The 20,343-nt window shown below is 36.5% G+C and overlaps 1 protein-coding gene across 1 annotated transcript; it reads right to left on the minus strand.

The window, feature by feature from the left end:
* Positions 1 to 935: 935 nt before the first annotated feature.
* Positions 936 to 18,806, minus strand: LOC147397514 (Protein kinase superfamily protein). Its single transcript, XM_086449228.1, has 14 exons — positions 18,301 to 18,806; positions 15,917 to 16,046; positions 13,507 to 13,753; positions 12,926 to 12,967; positions 9,150 to 9,221; positions 8,886 to 9,021; positions 8,381 to 8,538; positions 7,671 to 7,755; positions 6,488 to 6,690; positions 5,286 to 5,447; positions 4,009 to 4,158; positions 2,035 to 2,295; positions 1,542 to 1,823; positions 936 to 1,261 (listed from the first exon to the last, which is right to left on the minus strand). Exons 1-14 carry the CDS (start codon positions 18,377 to 18,379, stop codon positions 1,022 to 1,024), a joined length of 2,247 nt encoding a protein of 748 aa, XP_086305354.1. The 5' UTR covers positions 18,380 to 18,806; the 3' UTR covers positions 936 to 1,021.
* Positions 18,807 to 20,343: the final 1,537 nt, after the last annotated feature.

Raw genomic sequence — 20,343 nt, forward strand, 5'->3', positions numbered from 1 at the left:
TTGAATCAGGATTAGGTGAGGTGTCCAGTTTCTATAGAATAGGAATGGCATCTATGTGGCATGTTTTGATTGGAGTTCAAACACATAATTTCTTAGCAAGCCGTTTTGTACATGACATGCAATCCGATGTGTTTAACCTCCAATTAAATCATGCCACGAAGACATTGTATGTAGACATCGTTTTGAATGGGAACTAGTGGTATGGATGTCCCTTGTGTAGATAGGAAGTTCTTACATGGGAGAGGATGCTCATCATCCACTAAAATACCAGATTGCCAATGTGCCATTCAGTTAAATAGGTATCTGGTTTGGATTCTAGAATATGATTCTTACCCATTAAAATCAGTTTTTAAAAACAATTATGAAGGCATTTTAGAGAAGTTTAAATAGCCTCATTTTACCTTTCCGATTGTAGAGATTCTACAAGTAATTTGGTCTCTCAAGTGCAAGTTATGTGAGATAATCTTAACTTGATTAAGCCCGCGGTATTTAAGCTCTAAGATTATTCCCATGATAACAAATATAATCATACTTCAATAAATGTGATCAAAATATTTTCGTTAGCATAAAAGATTCAACAATTTCTTTCTTTATATATTTAGGTGGATGTCAATACTTTGTTAAACATTATGGTGAAGAGTGAATTTTGGCTGAAATAATTAAATTCTTAATATAAAATACAGATAGAAATATTCTGTTCATAGAAAATCCATTTTGAAATTCGAAAATCAAATTTTTAGAACCAAAATCTAACAATCCAGTGAGACACCCTCTTAAAAGTGCTATGTCAGGAAATTAGCTCGAATTTCGTACGAATGCTACCAAACGATAAGCTAGGTTCATGACAACTAGCATTTTTCTCTGATCAATCCCTCCCCACAACCCATGATCCCCTCTTCTGGGTCAGATTGCAAATCTCCAAAATGCTTACAGCCTTTAGGAATTTTGATTCCCAATCTTATTTCTACAACCTGCATGTACAAATTTAAATTCCAGGAAGGAAAACCAGATTCACAAATCATCAAAATCTGTAGTTCCTTTCCAACTTATGAAGAAGCCTAGATATACAAAGCCAAGAAGCTTCGGGTATCTTCCAAACAGAATGCATGGCCAAGGCACAAATGACATCCGCTGTAAATCTATGAACCTCTGGTTTCAAGGCCATCCGTAATAGCATTGCAGTCCACACCTCTGGGGCCATCTTTACGGCTCGCAGGAGGGATCGAAACCCATTTGCCATTCTAATGATCGTTGAATGCCCCTGCAGAAAGGAACATGTCATGTTATAATCTTTGTATGATGTTTGCAACGTCGAAGCAGCACGTTCTAAATTCTATCTTGTGGAGTTGAAACTATAGGATGAGACCCATCAACTGGTTGATCTTGGAACCTAGAATGTTAGTATGAAATATTTGGGTTTTTGAGCTCAAACCTCCTGAGTGAGACATCAATCCGTATGAAATGTTGTGCACGCATGCACATGTGCCCACACAACAAAAAAGAATAAGAACCAAACTAGGTTAAAGAATGAACAAACATACCTCAAATTCAGATGTTTCTCGATCTCCCAACTTCTCATCAAAAATGCACCGCAGAGCCTCTTCACGTACAAAGACGTCAGCAGCTTTAGTTATGTCCCGGACAAGGAAAACCCGCACCCTCCAACCCTTCTCAGACAGAATGAAATGGAATAGATCTTCTGTGGCAGCTACAACCGCATGCATATCAAAAGATTTCCACCCTGAAATATTTGAAGCATTTGTAGTAGGGCTATCAATAGGTTCCTCAGCTGATTCAGAGGCTTGTTCAGAAATGGCTGCTATCTGAAAGAGAGTAGAGTCATATATCAGAGGTAATTTGAGGCAGATTCTGATTTGAAAGACGGGCAAAAGTACAATGGCAAAAAAAAGAAGATGAAATTGATGACATCATACCACAAAAGAACATGGAGATATAATTGGATATTATATCAAAGAAATACTGCAAATCAGTGAACATAATGTAATAGAAAAACAACAGGGAAGAGATGATCACCAGCCGTTCCAGCCTATTCCACCGGATGGAGCCATCATTACGAATAAGAAGCTCCCGTAATATTTTCCTCATATCGGGACTTGGGTCTGCAAGAAGTCTCCCAATAACGAAAGGATATGCACTCTCTACAACTTTGAAATCTGGATCCAATGCTTTCGCAGTCCCCTCTAATGATCCCAAAGCTCTCATCACAAGTGCATAGTCTGGAGGCAGAGAGAAATTAAACTCATACATAATATCATATAGTTGGCTCATTATGCCCTGAAAAAGATAGAAACGGGTCAGAACTCTACTTTTCTACTTTACCTATCAAATCAATTTAGAAACACATTAACATGATAGCAGCAGATATAACATTTGGGTAATACAAGTTAATTTTACACTATGCACAAACACAAACTATACCAATAGTACATGGTAAAGATCATCGGTACAAGTAACGAATACAGAAAGTATCGAGTATGTCAGGTCCTCCATCTTTATTAACACTTGCCTATCAAACAAACGATTCATGCTAGTTCCACCATCCTCCTTAGGCTTCTGGGGTCATCTCTGCCTTGGTGCTTGAAGAAATATATGTTCTCTCAACCATCATGTATCACACGGAGGTTTTATAATCACAATCTCCTTAGAAGAGTGTGATTCAGATGGGAACTGGGGCACGATATGTGCACATGCCACCCGGGGGTGGAGGCGAATAACACAACACTCAACACTCCCCCTCACCCATATGTGTGAATGAAATAAAGCACCTATTATTCACCTAGATTTTGTGTTGGTCACTGACCCTTACAACATGAAGCCATGAATGTGGCTCTATCTAAAGTTGTGGAGTTCAATCATCTGTTTAGCGACGAGCCGATGACGTCTCCTTCACTGCCACTATAAAGGATAACAGTATATAGCTTGTAGCCACAGTTGCCAATCATTAGAAAAATATTATGCCACTTTCAATCTTCCTCAGGATGTAGTTAGACAGACAACACGTCTCTGAATCACTCAAGGGTTGAGTATGAAGCATTCCACATACTCCAGTTTTTTCTTTCTTATAGGCATTATCATTCTTTGCAATTCAGCCTAAAAGAGGTCAACATTTTGTTCCAACAATGCATAGTATCGTTTTCCAACTGCTTCTAAAGCTTGAACAAGCTATGCTAGAAGAGAAAATAGAAGAACATAAGTTACTTCAATCAAACTCAGAACTTTGAAAAGAAACACCATTCACGTGACTATTCATACCTCCCTTTTGTATGAAGCTCATCTCCTCCCAAACTTCAACCATCTAACCCACCAGAACTCTAACATAAGTTGTCAACACCAAGTAGAAACAAAATCAGAATTTTAAAAAGACTTCAACAATCAGAACTTGCTAAAATTCAAATAATATAAACCTAAACAAATCTAACATTCTATACTTTATTAAGCCTCTAAAAGTAAAACACGACCGTTAAATTAAGACCTTAGGAAACTGTTATCTGTTTTCAACACTCAACAGTCTACATAAGAAAACAAAATTCAGATGTTAATTTCCTAGCTCTCCTCTTACTCTTTTTCGAAGTCCTTTTAGGGTTTTGTTCCTCCAGGTATGAACTTGCAATGGCTAATTTTTCAGCCGTCAAACAAATCTTCACCTAGATGTAGCTTTTCAAAACAAGCTCATTTTGTTGGAGCATTTTTCTGTCTGCAGTTGTATCAGTATCTTTGCTGGACATTCGTGAGTTATTTTGTTTATTTTGCACATGCTCAGTTTCTTGAGATAAAGTTGCCATCTATCAGCCTAGATAGGTGTCTGATGTCCTTATCATTGGAATAGCACTTACAAAAGTCAAAAACTACTTACAACAGGAACAACATAAAGGAAAAAATAGAAAGCTTGCAATGAGAAAAACAAAACAAAATATATTGCTATCTGGAGGAAAAAAAATTCAAATGAAATGGTCTATAGGCAAACAAGAGGAGAAACACAATGCAAACCTGGAAATCTTGAGATTGTCCAGTCCCACTGACAAATGATGCTCGTAAGGCATCTGAAACAGACTGTATATCGACGCCTTCAGGAATAAATCCCAGGGAAAGGAAATCATTTGCTAAGCCCAAATAATCACGGTTAACAAAGTGCACAAGCTGAAAGGCATAAGAAATCAAACACAGTTACAACCAAATACCAAAACCCAATGTTAAAAATTGCAGGTAAGCCAAAAAAAAAAGCATAAAGGTAAAGCTCCTATTGGTGAGGCAACGTGTAACACACGTAGCATAGCCAGCAAAGAGAGGGAAATTTGGTGGAACCACACCTAAGAGTGATTAAAACAATAAAATTGTGCGAAATTGAAATCAACAGATGCTACGATGGAAAATTGCTTATGATCAGTGCAAGTTATGCCCAAAGTAGATTCATGTAATATGAGTGCTTATCTCCTTGACAAACAATTTCGACTAGGAGCCCATCTGGATACACATAAAAAAGTACCTTTTTTACATTTGAAAGTAAAAAAAAAAAAAGTTAAAAAGCTTGTTTGGATTCACTTTAGAAATCTACTTTCAAAAAGTAAAAAAATCTTAACTTTTTAAAAAGCAAAAGGAAATTACTTCTACTTTCTCCCAAAGCTACTTTCTTCCTAGCTACTTTCTATTCAAACAGGCTCTAGGAGTATATATAGCAGTATTAAAAAAAACGCTTTCACCTCCTTCTAAATCTTATCCCAAATAGAGGGTCGGCACCATGAATCCTATGTTTCCATTCAATCCTAAGGAATCATATCTACCGTCAAGTATGTGTCTCCTCATCTTTTCTTACAAACCCCATTCATGTCTTTTTCAGCCTTCCACTCACCCTTTTAGGGTGTTGTTGTTGGTCTCCTGTCCTTGTGCCCAAACCATCTCAAACCTTCCTTTAATTTATCTCCTATGGGAGTTATTCCTAGGTACATCCTACCCTGATAATTAAAGAACAAATGAATAAAGAATGACAAGGAAATAAATATCTAATCCTGAGATATTCCAATGATTTATCAGATTTCTTGACCCAAAATACAATCTCCCCCCTCTCGTGCCATAAAATAACATTACTTGCAAAATAAAACATGGTGCATATGAAAGTTCTTGAGAAAAACAACATACTAAAGGTAGTTGCAACAAATGCCTAGAAAAATAATTAACGCATTCAAGTACATGTTGCAAGTTACATGCATGATAAATTTTTTGCTCACTATCATTCTCCTCAACAAGTCCATGGTGCAAAGACTGCTTACCACTTGGATAAGTCCTACACGGTAATGGCGAGGTATATCTCCCATCATTCCAAAGTCAAAGTATGCAAGAGATCCATCATGAGTGGCAACTAGGTTTCCAGGATGGGGATCAGCATGGAAAAAACCAACTTCAAGCAACTGCCTTAATGAACAATAAAGTCCCTGCCAAACCAAATAAAAGTCAGAATGAACAGAGGCTGCATTCTACACCCTGATACTAGCTTTTATCATGACATATACAACAACAAAGCAATGCAATCAGACTCATAATCCAAGGTTATCAATGGAAAAGATAGAACTCAAAAATGATGATGGCATCCAGCACCAGCAACTCCAAGTCGAATCTTTAAGGAAAAATAGTATTGTCAATGGGCCAATCTTCGGTGTGGTCAGCCATGGACCGGGCTTGTCTTTCAAAATTATTAGACCTGATTTGATTTTGGGCTAGTTCTAGACTTGGGAGTTAGACCGGTCAGGCAACCCAGCCCACCCACTCCCTCCTCTCTTGTTTTCCCCAGATGTCCACAGCCACATCTCTCTTGATTTTCAACCCACCACCTTTCTCTTTCTTTTCTCCCTCTTTGTCTAGATTTTTCTTCCAGCCACCCTTCTCTCTTTCTTTTCTCTCCCTATATCCCTCCCCCGCTTTCTCTCTCCCACCACCACATTTGTTCTCTCTTGATTTTCCCACCATCTTTTCTGTCCCCAACAAAGTCAACATGACAATACAACCCCCCTCTCTCTCCTCTCCCATCAACCCTCCTAAGTAGATAGTGAAAACCCAATCCCAATTCACCAGTCAGCCCAATGTAGGCAGGCCGAGCTTGGGTTTACTAATTTTTCTTCATGCTTGGCCCAGCCCATTGACACCCCTAAGGACATGGCCAGGCACTAAGAAAAATTAGTAAACCCAAGCCCGGGCCAGGCACTAAGAAAATTTAGTAAACCCTACGGACAGGTACATGTTAGTGGATTCAATTGCTGGTAAGTTAAAGCATTGTAGTTTCGTACTTTCACTGGACAATCATATTCAAAGGGGGATATTCTTTGCGCACTTTCTACCCAGTTATATAGTCATTTTGGGACTGATCAAACCTTGCATTTGGGGTTTAGTGGTTGTTCTATTGTATAACCATACTCTAATAGAAGCTAAAGGATCATTGTCTCATTAGATTTTTTTAGGAGAAATCTCTGCCAAATACCTGGTCAATCAGTGCCTTCCGATTCAAACAGGCTTTATTCATGCGATCTGTATCTGTAAGCTTGATCCCATCAACCCATTCCATTGTAAGAACAGCCTTTCGGGTTAGGTTCCAATAGATTTTGGGAACCTTAATAGAGTTTACCTTCTTCTTCCCAATAACTTCTGTAGTTGATTTTCCTTCTTGAACATCCTGATCACTGCCTGTCAATCAAAAGCCATATACAATAACCTTAATATAAAAAACTTGGGAAATAATAGACATAATTTAATGGAACAGCCAGTATGAGATCATACGCATTTTTGTAGTTCTTTAGAGAATTTATGCGTTAGCACTATGAAAAATTTCAGCAATAAGGAATAGAAAAAGAGTATCCCCAATTGATTTATACTAATAATTGAAATTATGCGTAATATTTCTATTAGTGACTATTATTATGTGTAGTGGAAATATGTCGAAATTTAATACAGACTGGAGATAATAAACTTTCCTAGCCAAAGTGGACATTGTGAGGTCAAAAATTAAATGGACATATATGGACCTAACATCTATCATTCTCACTCAATACCCTGCAAGTGACTCAGTGACTAATTCATTCAACAATGGCCACCAATTGGATGGGAGCACAGCCCAATAATTACACCAACCAGATGATCTCAACTCCCCAATCCAGAAAAAAATTTAAAAATATGAAAAGTAAATTTAGTGGTTGAGGAAGCCCACAGAGCAGTTACAAGTGTCCCATTGCATTGGTTTTCAGATTATAACTAATCCATGAGGTGGTCCATCAATCAAACAGTATGGATGGATGAATTGAGAAGCACATGCACACATGGTTTTAAAACTCAGTTTCATGTCTTGTCTCATCCATGCTAGATACCGAGTCGTCTTGGACGAGTTTTCCGATATGTTTGAGATGTCTCGTTCAAAAAAAATGAAAAATGAACGTGGGGTTTTATATCTCGCCCGAAAAATTGACTTGTTCGTCCGTCTCATCCATGCGTGATACCGAGACGACTTGGACGATATGTCTTGGTCTCGGACGAGTTTTGCAACCATGCATGCACATATCAAATGAGAGGTAGCACTCATTCAGTTTCTTATATGAGAGGTAGCACTCATTCAGTTTCTTATATTCTTCTCAGAATTTTCACAACTTAAGTATGAGTGCAAGAGCAATTACTTGAGTAGGAATCATATAGAGAAGCAAAGCGCTCGGCATTTTGTCCCTCTAGAATGTAATCGATTTCTTCGAACATGTGCCTTACCTGCTTGTTCATGTAAAGCCTGTAGATATAGATAAGCATGTCCTTTCCAATAGCCATAAAGATTAAAACGCGAATAAAGAAAAAAACTCAGACAGTAAACGAAGGGAGAAGAAGAGTAGAAGATAAATTGCACATGGAAACAGCTATGTCAATTATGAAATCATAGGAGAAATCACACAGGATACATCTTAGAAGAAGGGATAGATCATAAGGAACTGTACCAGCAGAATACCAGCTGACACATAACACATTAAAGGGGTGATGCCAGCAATTAAATGAGTTCCAACTAAGATAACTCCTACAACTTTAAAAATAAATTAATAAAAGAATAAAATGGTGCAATCAAATGAAAGTCAAGCATGCTAAAAGCAAGCATAGTCAGTTGGGATACATGGAAGGAAGAACCTTTTTTGCTTCTGTACTTTACCACGGTTTTCTGACTTTCAAGATGAATGTGAAATAACAAATGGTGATGATGATCCATAAAAACAAAGAATTTAGTCTATGATCTACTGCAAGCTCAAACAGGAGTCACAGAATTTCTAGAATGAGCACTAGATTGTGTAAGGTTATTAAATGAGAGTTCCTTGGCATCCTTAAAAAACAGAGGGAAATGGTATCTCACCATCTCATTCACTGCTACCAAAAGATCCTTTCGAGCCTTAGCAAAACGCTTCAGTTGGCCTCCAATCATATGGAATAATAGAGCATCAAGTGTCAATGTGAGCGACATACCTGGCCTCTGTACTTTAACTGCTACAAGCTCCCCAGAATGCAAATGAGCTTCAACATATGACACAAAAAGAAGCATTTAGACCAAAAGAAAAATATAGATGTATACATTCTTCAGGAGTCACTCAAGAATACATAATTACAAGCAAGACAAACATAATTACGACAATGGTTGCAAGTTTCATTCCCTTTTGGAACATTTTGGTGGAACATTCCAGTTTCAGCCTACACTCCCACGAAACATTCAATGTTCCGGGATTGTCTTGGAACATTTTGAAATATCCCAAAATGTTCTGGTCGAGATCATCTTGGTTTTCCTCCTGACTAATTGCATTGAGACAAGATTTTAAACCTTGATTAGGGCATCAGCCCTCACATCCAGAATGACATAGTCTAACCTTTATACACCTGTCCCAAGGATGCTGCTGCGATGGGTTCGGGGCTGATGTCGGCAAATAATTGTGAAACTGGAATACCCAATTGAGACTCAATAGACTTCATTGCAACATGAGTTGGAAATGGAGGTATTTGATCCTAGCAGTGATAGAAAATTTTCAATTTTAAGTAGGAGAAGTCAAGATAAACCCATCTCAGGCAACCAGTCCAATGTGTATCCCAATCTTCTACTAGAACTGGCTAAGAGAACAAGGAAACTAATATACCTGTAACTTAGAAAGTTCTTGACAGTAAGCAGTAGGTAAAATATCTGGTCGAGTGCTCAGAGCCTGCCCAAGCTGTAAATCCAAAGAAAGGATGTGAAGAAATCTAGGAACAGTTTAATGATAAAAGTAGCATTTAAACCAATTTAGATGGACTTTGGAGCAAGGGGAAATTGAAAAGAGAAGAAAATAATCTAATAAAATTAAAACAGCAAAAGATCCTAGCATAAAAATGATTACATTGGACAGATACTCAACGTTAATTACTGTAGTATTTGCTTATTTTGTGTTACAGTTTCAACACTAATGGACAGAGCCACCAGTTTAGCTAATAAAATGCATCATCCAACTCACCTCTTAAAGGCTATTTGGGATTCATGCTTCTGTACATTCTTTTTCTAATTACATTAGCTGACATGTAGACCCTTAGCCAAAATAAGACCATTTTGAATTTACAACTGCCACCATGCTATCTCCTTGCAGATCATCAAGAGACATGTTCTTAGTTTTAAATAATTATTATGGAGATAGGAGATGTTACACTTACCATTTTAGTTATAAACCTAAACTTCCAATTTTAAGGATACTTAATCATTATAGTTTTTGTCACTTTCAATCCCTATTTTATCTTCTCTAGGGAAAAGGTAAAAAATTGGCCCTGAGGCATGTGGGCAAATTTTAATCCCAATCGTTTTATTCAGCATTGGTGGGCCTCAATCTGGCCATGATGAGAATATGAGCTCCTGGCCATTCTCCAATCCTTCTACAACAAGGAAAGTGCAACAGAGTCAGTTTGATTGAAAATCAAGGCTCTCTTGTATATGCGGGTCGCTCAAATGATATTTCAGAGGTTTACACACTTTATATTCAGATGGGAAAAAATCATTAGGAGCACCCTCAGCATCTCTCTCCCTGCAATTTCTGGTAGATTTTGCTCCTTACTACAATAAAATTCCTTTCATCTATCAAAAAAAGAATATAAGATCCTATGGTCCGCTGAAAGAACATGATTGAATAGAATAAAACATGGGTTCAAGGAAGAAGATTCAACTTGCACATTCCTTTTACTCATGGCTGTTATCAGTCTTTGTTGCACATGACCAAACCAACTTAACTGACTTGTCCTTTAATTTATCACCAATTGGAGCTACTCTTATATTTACTTGAAGGTTTATCTTTCTTAGTCTTTCGCTAATCCATTTCAGCAGTCTCATCTCTATTACGCTCACTCTGAATTTTTTGTTTTCTTGATTGCCCAATGTTGAGCTCTATAAAGCATAGCTGGTCATACGATTTTTTTTATAAAATTCCCCTTTAAATTTGATTGGGATGGATCAATCCCATAGCACTTCAAACCAAAACCACTAGTCACACCGTCTATCTCTAATCCTATAGGCAATATCTAACTCAATCTCTTCATCCTTATGGATAATAGAATTAAGGTAATCAAACTGTCTCAGGGTATTTCTTAGCCAACCATCTTTATTGGTCATTTCTATCTATGTCATTATTTTTTTTTGATAAATATAAATTTTATTAATGAAGAAAATGAGAAGAAGAGGCTGAGATAGCCCCCAAACAACAAGACAAGAAAGAACAACAAGGAAAGAAAGAAAGAAAGGAAAAAATACACGCCTGGCAGGGTGCTACGAGTCACAAACGATTTCCCAATTAAATACAAAATCTTGGAAGCACACTCCCTCAAAGTCGTTACTCAACTTTGACCAAAAGAAAAGAAACCCCAAAATCTCTAAAATCACTGTGTGAGACGAGCTCTCCTTGCTATGGAACACCCTGTTGTTGCGCTCTCTCCAAAGACCCCAAGCAATGGCGAAAGGAAGGATAGCCCAAAGATGCATTTTTCTAGAAGAGAAGATATTTAAACTCCAACCCTCTAAAAGCGCAAAAAAAGATAAAGGAAGAACCCAATCCACCTGGAAACGAGATAAAAAGAACATCCAAATAACACGAGAGAAAGAACAATGAATAAGAATGTGGTTGACAGACTCCCCGTCCCTCGAACAAAGATAGCAAAAATTTGGGGTGATCCACCCCCGATAGATCAAATTATCCAAGGTGAAGATTCTACCCAAAGAGGCAAGCCATAAAAAGGAAGACACCTTAAAAGGAACAAGAGCGGACCAAATGATAGATGGAGAGAAAGAAACCTCACTCGACGGAAGCAAGCAATAATACAAAGACTTAACACAGCACTTCTTATTCTTAGCCTTAAACCATTCCCTTCTGTCCTGCTCGTTCTCTCTGAATTGGATCGAATTAAGGAGATCTAGAAGAGATGTAACCTCCGTCAATTCCCAATCATTAAAATTCCTCCTAAATCCCAGATCCCAAGAATCCGTCTTTCCGTGCCGAATCAGATACTGTCTTACTGAGTTATTTTTTTTCAAAGAACAAGCGTACAAGGATGGGAATTGAATAGACAGAGATGAAGTTCCGCACTAAAGATCCTCCCAAAATCTAACCTTGTCCCCCAACTCAACCTTGAATCTAATCTCCTTATCAAACTTATCAACACCCTTCAATATACCTCTCCACACACTACACCCGTAAGTTCCTCTAGCCTCATCACTATACCAACCAAACCTCTTCTCTCCATATTTAGCCTGAACCACCCTCCTCTACAAGTTGTCTCTTTCTTCCCCGAATCTCCAAAGCCACTTGCCCAGGAGAGCTTTATTAGTTAGTCTTAGCCATCTAATCCCCAAGCCTCCATTCTTCTTTGGAGTGCACACCATCTTCCAATTCACCAAATGATATTTTCTACCACCATTATTATCATTCCACAGAAAATTCTTCATGAGTCTTTCAATCTTAACTTCCACCGATTTAGGCAACAAAAATAGGGATAAGAAGTAAATTGGCATACTCGTTATGTCATTATTAAAGTCGTACTCCACATATTGTCTCACCCATACTTTCTAAAGTACTTAGACTCAAAGCTGCTCTCTAGAATTCTAATTTTGTGTTGATTTCCCACTCTAGCCTCACCAACTAACAGTATGTCACCTACAAATAACATACACGGAGGGACCTACTTTTGAATATGAGCATTTATTTCATCTATAACTAGATCAAACAAATAAGGACTCGAAGCAGATTACTGATTTAAATAGGTTGTAATCGACACTCATTTATCTCCTCACCATTTGTTCTCATCAATGTTGTTAAATAGCCTAAGCAACCAGCGCATGCTGTTCATATATGCGGTGGCATATGCTGCAAAAAAAAAAAAAATTTGAAAAAAAGATGCAGAAAAATATGTCATCGCACAAATCGCATATGCCTCGCACACATCGCATATGCCATAGCACATAAAAATATACCATCGCATATATCAGATAGCATTATTTGGGGTATGCAACTGTAGCATATGCAATTTCCACTTTGAAAATAGCATATGTGACCACGTTTGACAACATTGGTTCTCATACTAGTCGCAAGTCTCACATACATGTCCTTAATTACATAAATATATCTAGTTGGGGCTAATTTATTTCCCAATGACCACTAAATTAAATCTCTAGATACTGTCGTGTGTTTTATCTAAGACTATAAAAATCCTGTGGATATTCTCATTCATTTGTCTGAAAAGAAAGGTTTACCCAATGGTTAACCTCCCTCACATTACAGGAAGAGAGAGAGAACTATAGTCGAAACAGGAAGCCTTATAAGGTATAACACACATAGTTATGAAAAAATTACAGTAAAGCATGAAAAACAATTAAGTAGTACTTTCTGAGCTTGCAAAAATAACTTGCCTTCACATAAAAAGGTCCTAAACGGATTAGAGTCTCCCTAAACTGCAAAAAACGAAATAAAGTCAGCACTAGAGACAGGAAAAGATAGCAAAATTAGAACTTCATAGTATTTGAAAATGCTGAAGTGCCAGATAACCAGAAAGAGACATAGTACAGACAAGATGGTCCTGTATTTATTCACGTAAAGGTGCCAAATAACCTGAAGAGTCATAGTATACAAACACATGGGTCTTGTATCTCCAATACCATTCAGGGATATTGGGAACACTTAATGCACATAGTATTGACTTATAAATATATCCAATAGAGATGTATGATTTAAAAAAGTTAACAAACAATTAACACCATTTGAAGAATTAACTACATTTAGTAAATGCCCTATCTTTCAAACGAACTGAACAATGGCAACAAAGACCACCCAAAATTGAGGTGTAACTGAAATATATTAACAACTGGAAAGCATATTAACACATGATATAAACCAAGAATATGATTCCTTGTGTTTTAGCCCCAACGGAATGCAGCATAAAACCAACAAGAATCCATAATAAACACAATGGATGTGAATAAAGGACAAATACCTTAGCGGCACGCCTATCTATGTCTTGAAGAAAAACGTGCCATATGGTTAACTTTGCAACCTGAAATGAGATAATGGCTGCCCTATACAAAGCCAAGAATGGACCAAAACGGTAATAAGCTGAAACACTAGTAGAGCTATAAGTTCCAAGTGCAAGCCCGAATTCACTTTCCAGTGATTCCTTCCTCAACTTTGCATACTCTGCTGATGGCCTTTCACCATGGACACTAGTGTAACCAGTTGAAAAACTGCACAAACATCACAAGGCTCAGCATGACAGATATTACACCGACAAGATAAGATAAAGGCCCAAAAAAGGTTTAAAAGGAAGTGAAGAGACAGAAGGTCCAAAAGATAAAAATGGACACTCTCGTTAGAATGCCGAACATTGTTCTAAAACAAGAATATGCCATAGTTCTAAGTCAATATAGACATATAAAAAAGAGCCGTGTTTTGGTATCTTGGAATGACAGGGCAAGGTGTTAAATTTTATTGAGGGGAAAAAAGGCTAAGGCCAATATGGCCACCTAAAGATACAAGGGGAAAAAAAAAAAGCAACAAAAATAAAACAAACAGAAGCTCCATTTATATTGGTTAGGGAAGCCTTAAAAAAAATGAAGGCAAAGTGGACTCTTCTCTCTATTTATATTGGTTAGGGAACCACTAGAAGCTCCATTCATTTTAATGGGTTGAACACTGGGGGATAATGCCCTATCAGTATCAATTGGAAGTGCTTAGAACAATCTGATTCTAGTCGGGAACTTTCACTTGGACAGCTGCTTTTCCCAAGACGCTAATGGTGGATAACCACATTGATAAATGTCATTTTTCATCCACTAACTTGTTGATAAAGCAAATAAATACTGAAAGGAGTTCCCCAGTAATTTATTCATCCTCAGTTTCTAGGCTGTTTTTTTAAGTGAACTATTGACAAAGTAAAGAAAAACAAGGCTATAGGCGGTCAAGAAGATCAACCTAAAGAAAGCAGAAAAACACAACCACCACAGACCCCACCAGCTTAGAAATTCATTCCATATGCCTTAGTTGGGATTGTCAAAGAAAAGCAACGCAAGAATTTTTAAAGTGAAGACTCGTTGTACTAAGACAATTTGTTAGGCCACCAAGAAGCTACTGTTGGAGTGATCTTCATTTTGATGAGTTTTGGGATTTCAAAAGACCTATTGTGAAAGAGTTGGGTCCACATCTCAAATAGTGGTAGAGGAATAAAATAAACCATTGTTGGCGGCCAAAGAAAAATGTTAGCTAAAGCTCAACTTTTATGGAAGCTCACTTGGGAATCAAGGGATGTAGGGATTTAATTGAAATGACTTTAAGAATTGTAATAATCATATCAACTATCAATCCCACTACAAGATTATGAGCAAGAGTTCTATGATGGCATTCACATCTTCATATTATGTCAGAATGATAGACCTCCCCACCACCACCACCACCAAAAAGCATTGATTGTGTCGCCTTGGAACACCAAAGGAATGAAAAATTATCCTCAAAAAATCCAAAACCTTGGTGATGAGTTTCGATATCTTCTTCACCAGTCTCCAAGGATTAGTAAAGTACATAAAAGGGGTTGAGTTTGACAAGAAAATGACCTGATTAGAATATGAATTTAGCGAGTTTTGATTCGTAGGGCATATCCATATCCAAAGTTGAAAAGTGAATGGATATGGCCTGGAGTAGTTAGACCCGAGTTGGATCAAGGTTCGATATGGACCTACCACAAAATACAAACAAATCCGATCACCCATTTCATGCTATATGAAAATTATGATCATAATAATAATAATTCAATCAGTATTCATGGTATGGAAAGGATCATCGCTTGGATTTCATTTGACTGAATTCAATATGGATTGGATATGATTACGAACACTAGGATCTAAGTCGGATACAGCCTAGCAGGAAAAAAATAGAATTTGGATTTGGATCTACCTTGATCTGGCCCATTTTATGCTCTATATTAGTATCCTCTGAAAAATGTTAAGGAGTACTTGTAAAAGTTTAAACCCGTGTGGTCATAAATTCTTTGTAGGGAATAACTGGATATTTATTAACGAGAAAACAAATAGGCTAAACAGGGAATGACAAAAACAAACTAGAAGAGAGATAAAACATACGGCCACCCCACAAAACAAACTACTAGTAAATGAGTTTTACCAATTGACAAAGCATTCCTCCATCTTAACACCATAGAGCTCCTTCAAAGCTAACGTGGAATCAATTAGGATAAGGCTAACAAATTTGCAAATATAATTCTTTAAACTTGATTTCTACAATGCTACATTAATACTCCTTTTTTTCCTTTACTATACTTTTTTTTTTTTTTTTTTTTGCAATTGTGCGTGTTTCTTACAAAGGCAGAAAAATAAATATTTTACAAGACATTCACTTACGTACGATGACGTGATAGGTATGATGGAAACCAACCAACGCTTCTCCTTCTTCCAATTTCAATATCTGTTTGATGCATCATGAAGGAACACTTCCACGAGACAACTCTCAAAGCACCACCTTGTAGTGGAGCTGGGGAAAAAAAAAGACAGTATTTACGATATTAACTTAATGAGAGTCAAGATTCTTTATGAATTAAATTTTTCTCCAAGACCCATGACCACTAAATATTTTCATACAAAAAAGCTTCATGAAAAAAAAAAAGGCAGTATTTAGAATGTTAACTTGATGAGAGTCAAGATTCTTTATGAATTAACTTTTTCTCCAAGAACCATTGTTTCATGTTGAAGGAAGGGAGAGTAAACCAACCTAGGATTCTATGTGGGGGCTCACTATTTTTTTTGCTCTTTTTTATTATACTTCCATTTTCTTAACTAAATGAAATCAAAGCAAATAAATGGTGAAAATGACAATCTCCAAGCCAGATGAGATCAAATAAAGTTAAAGTAGAAAGTCAATAATCTATGGTAGCATGCCGAGTGTTAAGAATGATGTTATGTGATATAATCAAAATGCAAAGAAATGTAAAACTCCCTCGGGGAGAGATAGCATCTTTTTTTTTCCTTTACCTTTTTATCTTTCTTTGTAGGTCACATCGATCTATAACTTTTGTGCACATTTTGTTCTTTTCTCTCGTTTTTTACTAAATTCTTACCTATCAAAAATAATTAAAAAATTCATAATGACTCCTAAAAACTAATCATCATAATTCAAGGACGATCATGATGCATTGATGATTATGGAAGAAATCAATGTGACTCATTATAATTCCATTGGAGTTGACACAGTACCTCCAATTAGTGCAACTATTGTGATTAATTATGTTAATCACTTTAGTATCTAATGGACCAAAGTATAGGGCTTCTACTTCCACTTGGCTGACATGGCAAAAGAAATTGAAGGAGAGAGTATATCCTTAATGGCTCTTTTGTTGGAATGTTCAATAGTATCTAACTTCAAAGTTCAGGTTAAATTAGCCTCAACTGTGTGGGTTTGATGTAGGACACCACACCATGGTGGCCCCAAGCGACAAGAGATCAAATGGGATAGGCTCAAGATGTTATTGATATATATGCATATAATATACATATAAATATAAGAGAATATGAGTTTTGTTTGAATAAAATCTTGGTTGAGGCTTGAAGCTAAATGATCAATGTTGTGATGCCAACACTAGAATAATAAAATCTTCTTTTTATCTACAAGCTCTTCTTCACTTTCTATATTCACTTCTTTTTTTCTTTGATTTGGCATACATCTGTTAAAGAAAATGGCAATAAGAAGAATAGAACATGAAGTTATTTGAAATTGCTTTGCAGCATGTAATTACTACATTGTCTTGTAAATAGTAAAGGTCCCCACTCCGCTTAAAAACGAATGTGAAATCAGGTTTCTGGCAAATTTTTCTTCAGGATACAACATAGCTCAATTTTGCCAAAATTATTTGATCTTTTAATGTTTGCACTAACTTGAAGAGAACATTTCACAAAAGTTTTCTTTAAACTCATTCAAAAATGATAATTTAGGAATTTAAGATAATAGAGAGAACAAGAGAAATATTATTTTCTAATTGCTTTTTATTTGGCCGAATTAGTCCTTTGTTTCTAGAAAAATTGTCCCAAAAGGCACATCCATTTGCAAAATGGATCGGGAAACCAATTGGAAGCATCCTTTGGGTTAAAAATCTGGTGGGGCAACCATTGGGAGGGAGGGGGGCGTCTCTTGGGGCTAAAACCCATTTTGACACTACTCAGGTCCCTTGGGCACCCTTTCATGTCTGAAACCTGTTGAGCACTCCGTCTCTTTATTTATTTCTTTTATATTATATTGTAAATATTGTGTATTATTAATCACAATAAGTATGAAAAAGATTAATTTTTTTCTCATATAGCTAAATGGCCATTAAGGGCTCTTAAATAGAAAGACTTGGTGTTAGAAATGAGGGTAGATAGAGCTCCTATTCCGTTCACCTTAAATCTCTCATCTTCATCGGAAAGACAGTAAGCGATATTAAGTATCTATCGTTCTCATAGTGCACATAGATGGCCCCAAAAAACAATACTTGTATCACACTGAATAGTATGATAAATTAAACTAATTTACGATAACTTATCATAAAACAATCTAAATTCATCCCATGTACCGTATGGTAAGGCTTAAAACAAACACATTATCACATACTACATTATAAATTAGTGTATCGTTCCAAAATCCTTCACATGGATCAAAACACCAAAACGAACAACCATCAATCTAACACATTTACTCGCATTTGCTTAGATAATTCTAATTTGTAAATCAGAAACACATTCAAAAAAAAATTTACCTGATGAGAGAAAAACAGGGTGGCGGCATGTGAGAGATGCAAGACGCCGCTTGTTGAGGCTTGCAGCTACATTCTTCATCAATACCACCCTCAAAAAGGTCCCAGAATTCACGAAACTATCTCAAACCGCTGTTCTGCTTTTCATGTTGGTCCTCTAGTGATCCAATATTATCTACTCTGCGTTCTCCCTAATTGTTTGTAGAAATGCGTAAACAAAAAGTGTTCGAGATCTAAATGACATAGTGTCCGTCAATCGACGGAGATTGCATGGAGAGAGAGAGAAGAGGAAGAGGAAGAAGAACAAGCGAAGTATAAAGCGAGAACTACAATAGACCAGCACGTTGCGTCGAGGTTGGGCAACGCGTACCCCAAATATGCTTTGTGGTCCGAGTTTGAAGTGTTATAAGTTGGGATCTTGTATCACGGAAGTTAAGTAGTTACGCTACTTCCGATCTCCTTTTCTCCTCTCTCAATTCGAATGCAAATATGCATATCTCCAGCCATATTGTAGGCGTTTTATCGTGGAGAGTCAATTTTGCCAATTCAAGGGATCTTCACACCAAGTGTACTGATCAAAATGACTCTCCACAAATTCAATTATAATAAAATATTTTACAATTATGATCATTTTTTACCATTAATAGGTAGAGAGAAAGAAATTCACTCTCTTTTCTTTCTTTCTTTTTTGCCTAGCTCACTCTCTCTCTTTTCAAATATTTCAAAATAGAAAGTCTCAGCCCGAGTGTGTTAAAGTGTTTTCAGAGGTCTCTAACTCTATAAAATGACAGTTGGTAAAAAATACAAAATCCAGGCTCGAGTCTGTTGGAGTTGCTCTAACACTCGTTGTGCATGTGTAGTATACACGATAATTTTGATTCTAAACCTTTATAAAAGAGGAAGGTTGCATAATGTTGACATTTGGTGTAAAACCAAGCCTTCCTAATATGAAACCTAATCAAACATTTAATTTCATTCATAGCAAAGTGTTTCAGGAAGCGAGGACCCGTTGCAATGGTGCTCCTACGTGGAAGTAGGCAATGGTTAGTTTTGGAATGATTTCTCCCAAAACAATCAATGTTGTTATCTTGGCTTTATTGCATATTGGTATGTGATAGGTGTATACCAATTAAATAGGAATGAAAATTTTCAAATACAGCAATAGGATCAATTACTCTTTATGGAACTAAATGTTAAGAAGTATTGTGATAATAAATTGAGCATCCCAAGCAAGTGGGGATGTTACACTAGTTTGGTGAAAATGCTAATAAACATAAAATTAGAAACCAAACATTTGAAAATTTGTACAAGTAATTCCAATAGGCAATGAATTAAGAAAATGCTAACAAGGATGGTTTGATCATATTTGATGAATGTCAATTACAATCTCAGATGGAATGAATATTCAAGTTGAAGGTCCTAAAAGAACGAGAATAAGACCAAAAAAACCATGGATGAAAATATAAAAAGCCTGTATGAACTTAATCCCAATAACAATAGTCTTGGGAGTGATTGTGTTTGTTCAGAGACCAACACTATTTAGACATGTGACGCAAATGACATAAGCAATAGTAAGAGGAAATTTTCTCTCCTACCCCTGGTAAAAAATCAAAATTTCCAGATAAGATCATCTTGTCGCATTCAAAAATATGATCAAATATAAAAGTGTTGTAGAGGATGAAATTCTATAAATTTTAAAAATAAAAATTAAGAAGTTATTTTTCACCGTTATTTTTTTATTTTAAATTTTGGTACTCAGTAGTCATCCATTTTCAACACCATTGATCAAGCTCGAAAAAATTAGTTTTTTTTAACCATGAGGTTTTTCATGAAATCTAGAAAGTTGTGGAGGTTGATTGCTAATATGATAATCCATGTGGATCTCACAGTACTTTTTAAGATTTAAAATCTAAAAATAAAGATTTATGAGCAGTGGATGTGCAGGCATGAGAGAGAAATTTCCCTCTTATTACTTACGCCATTAGCGCCACATGTCAAATTATTCGGTTGGAAACTACAATGCATCTTAATGTATTTTGGAAGGGG

This window comes from Akebia trifoliata, chromosome 8, assembly GCF_017979445.1.
Source record: "Akebia trifoliata isolate Shusen 1 chromosome 8, ASM1797944v1, whole genome shotgun sequence".
In the NCBI taxonomy this organism is placed as follows: Eukaryota; Viridiplantae; Streptophyta; class Magnoliopsida; order Ranunculales; family Lardizabalaceae; genus Akebia; species Akebia trifoliata.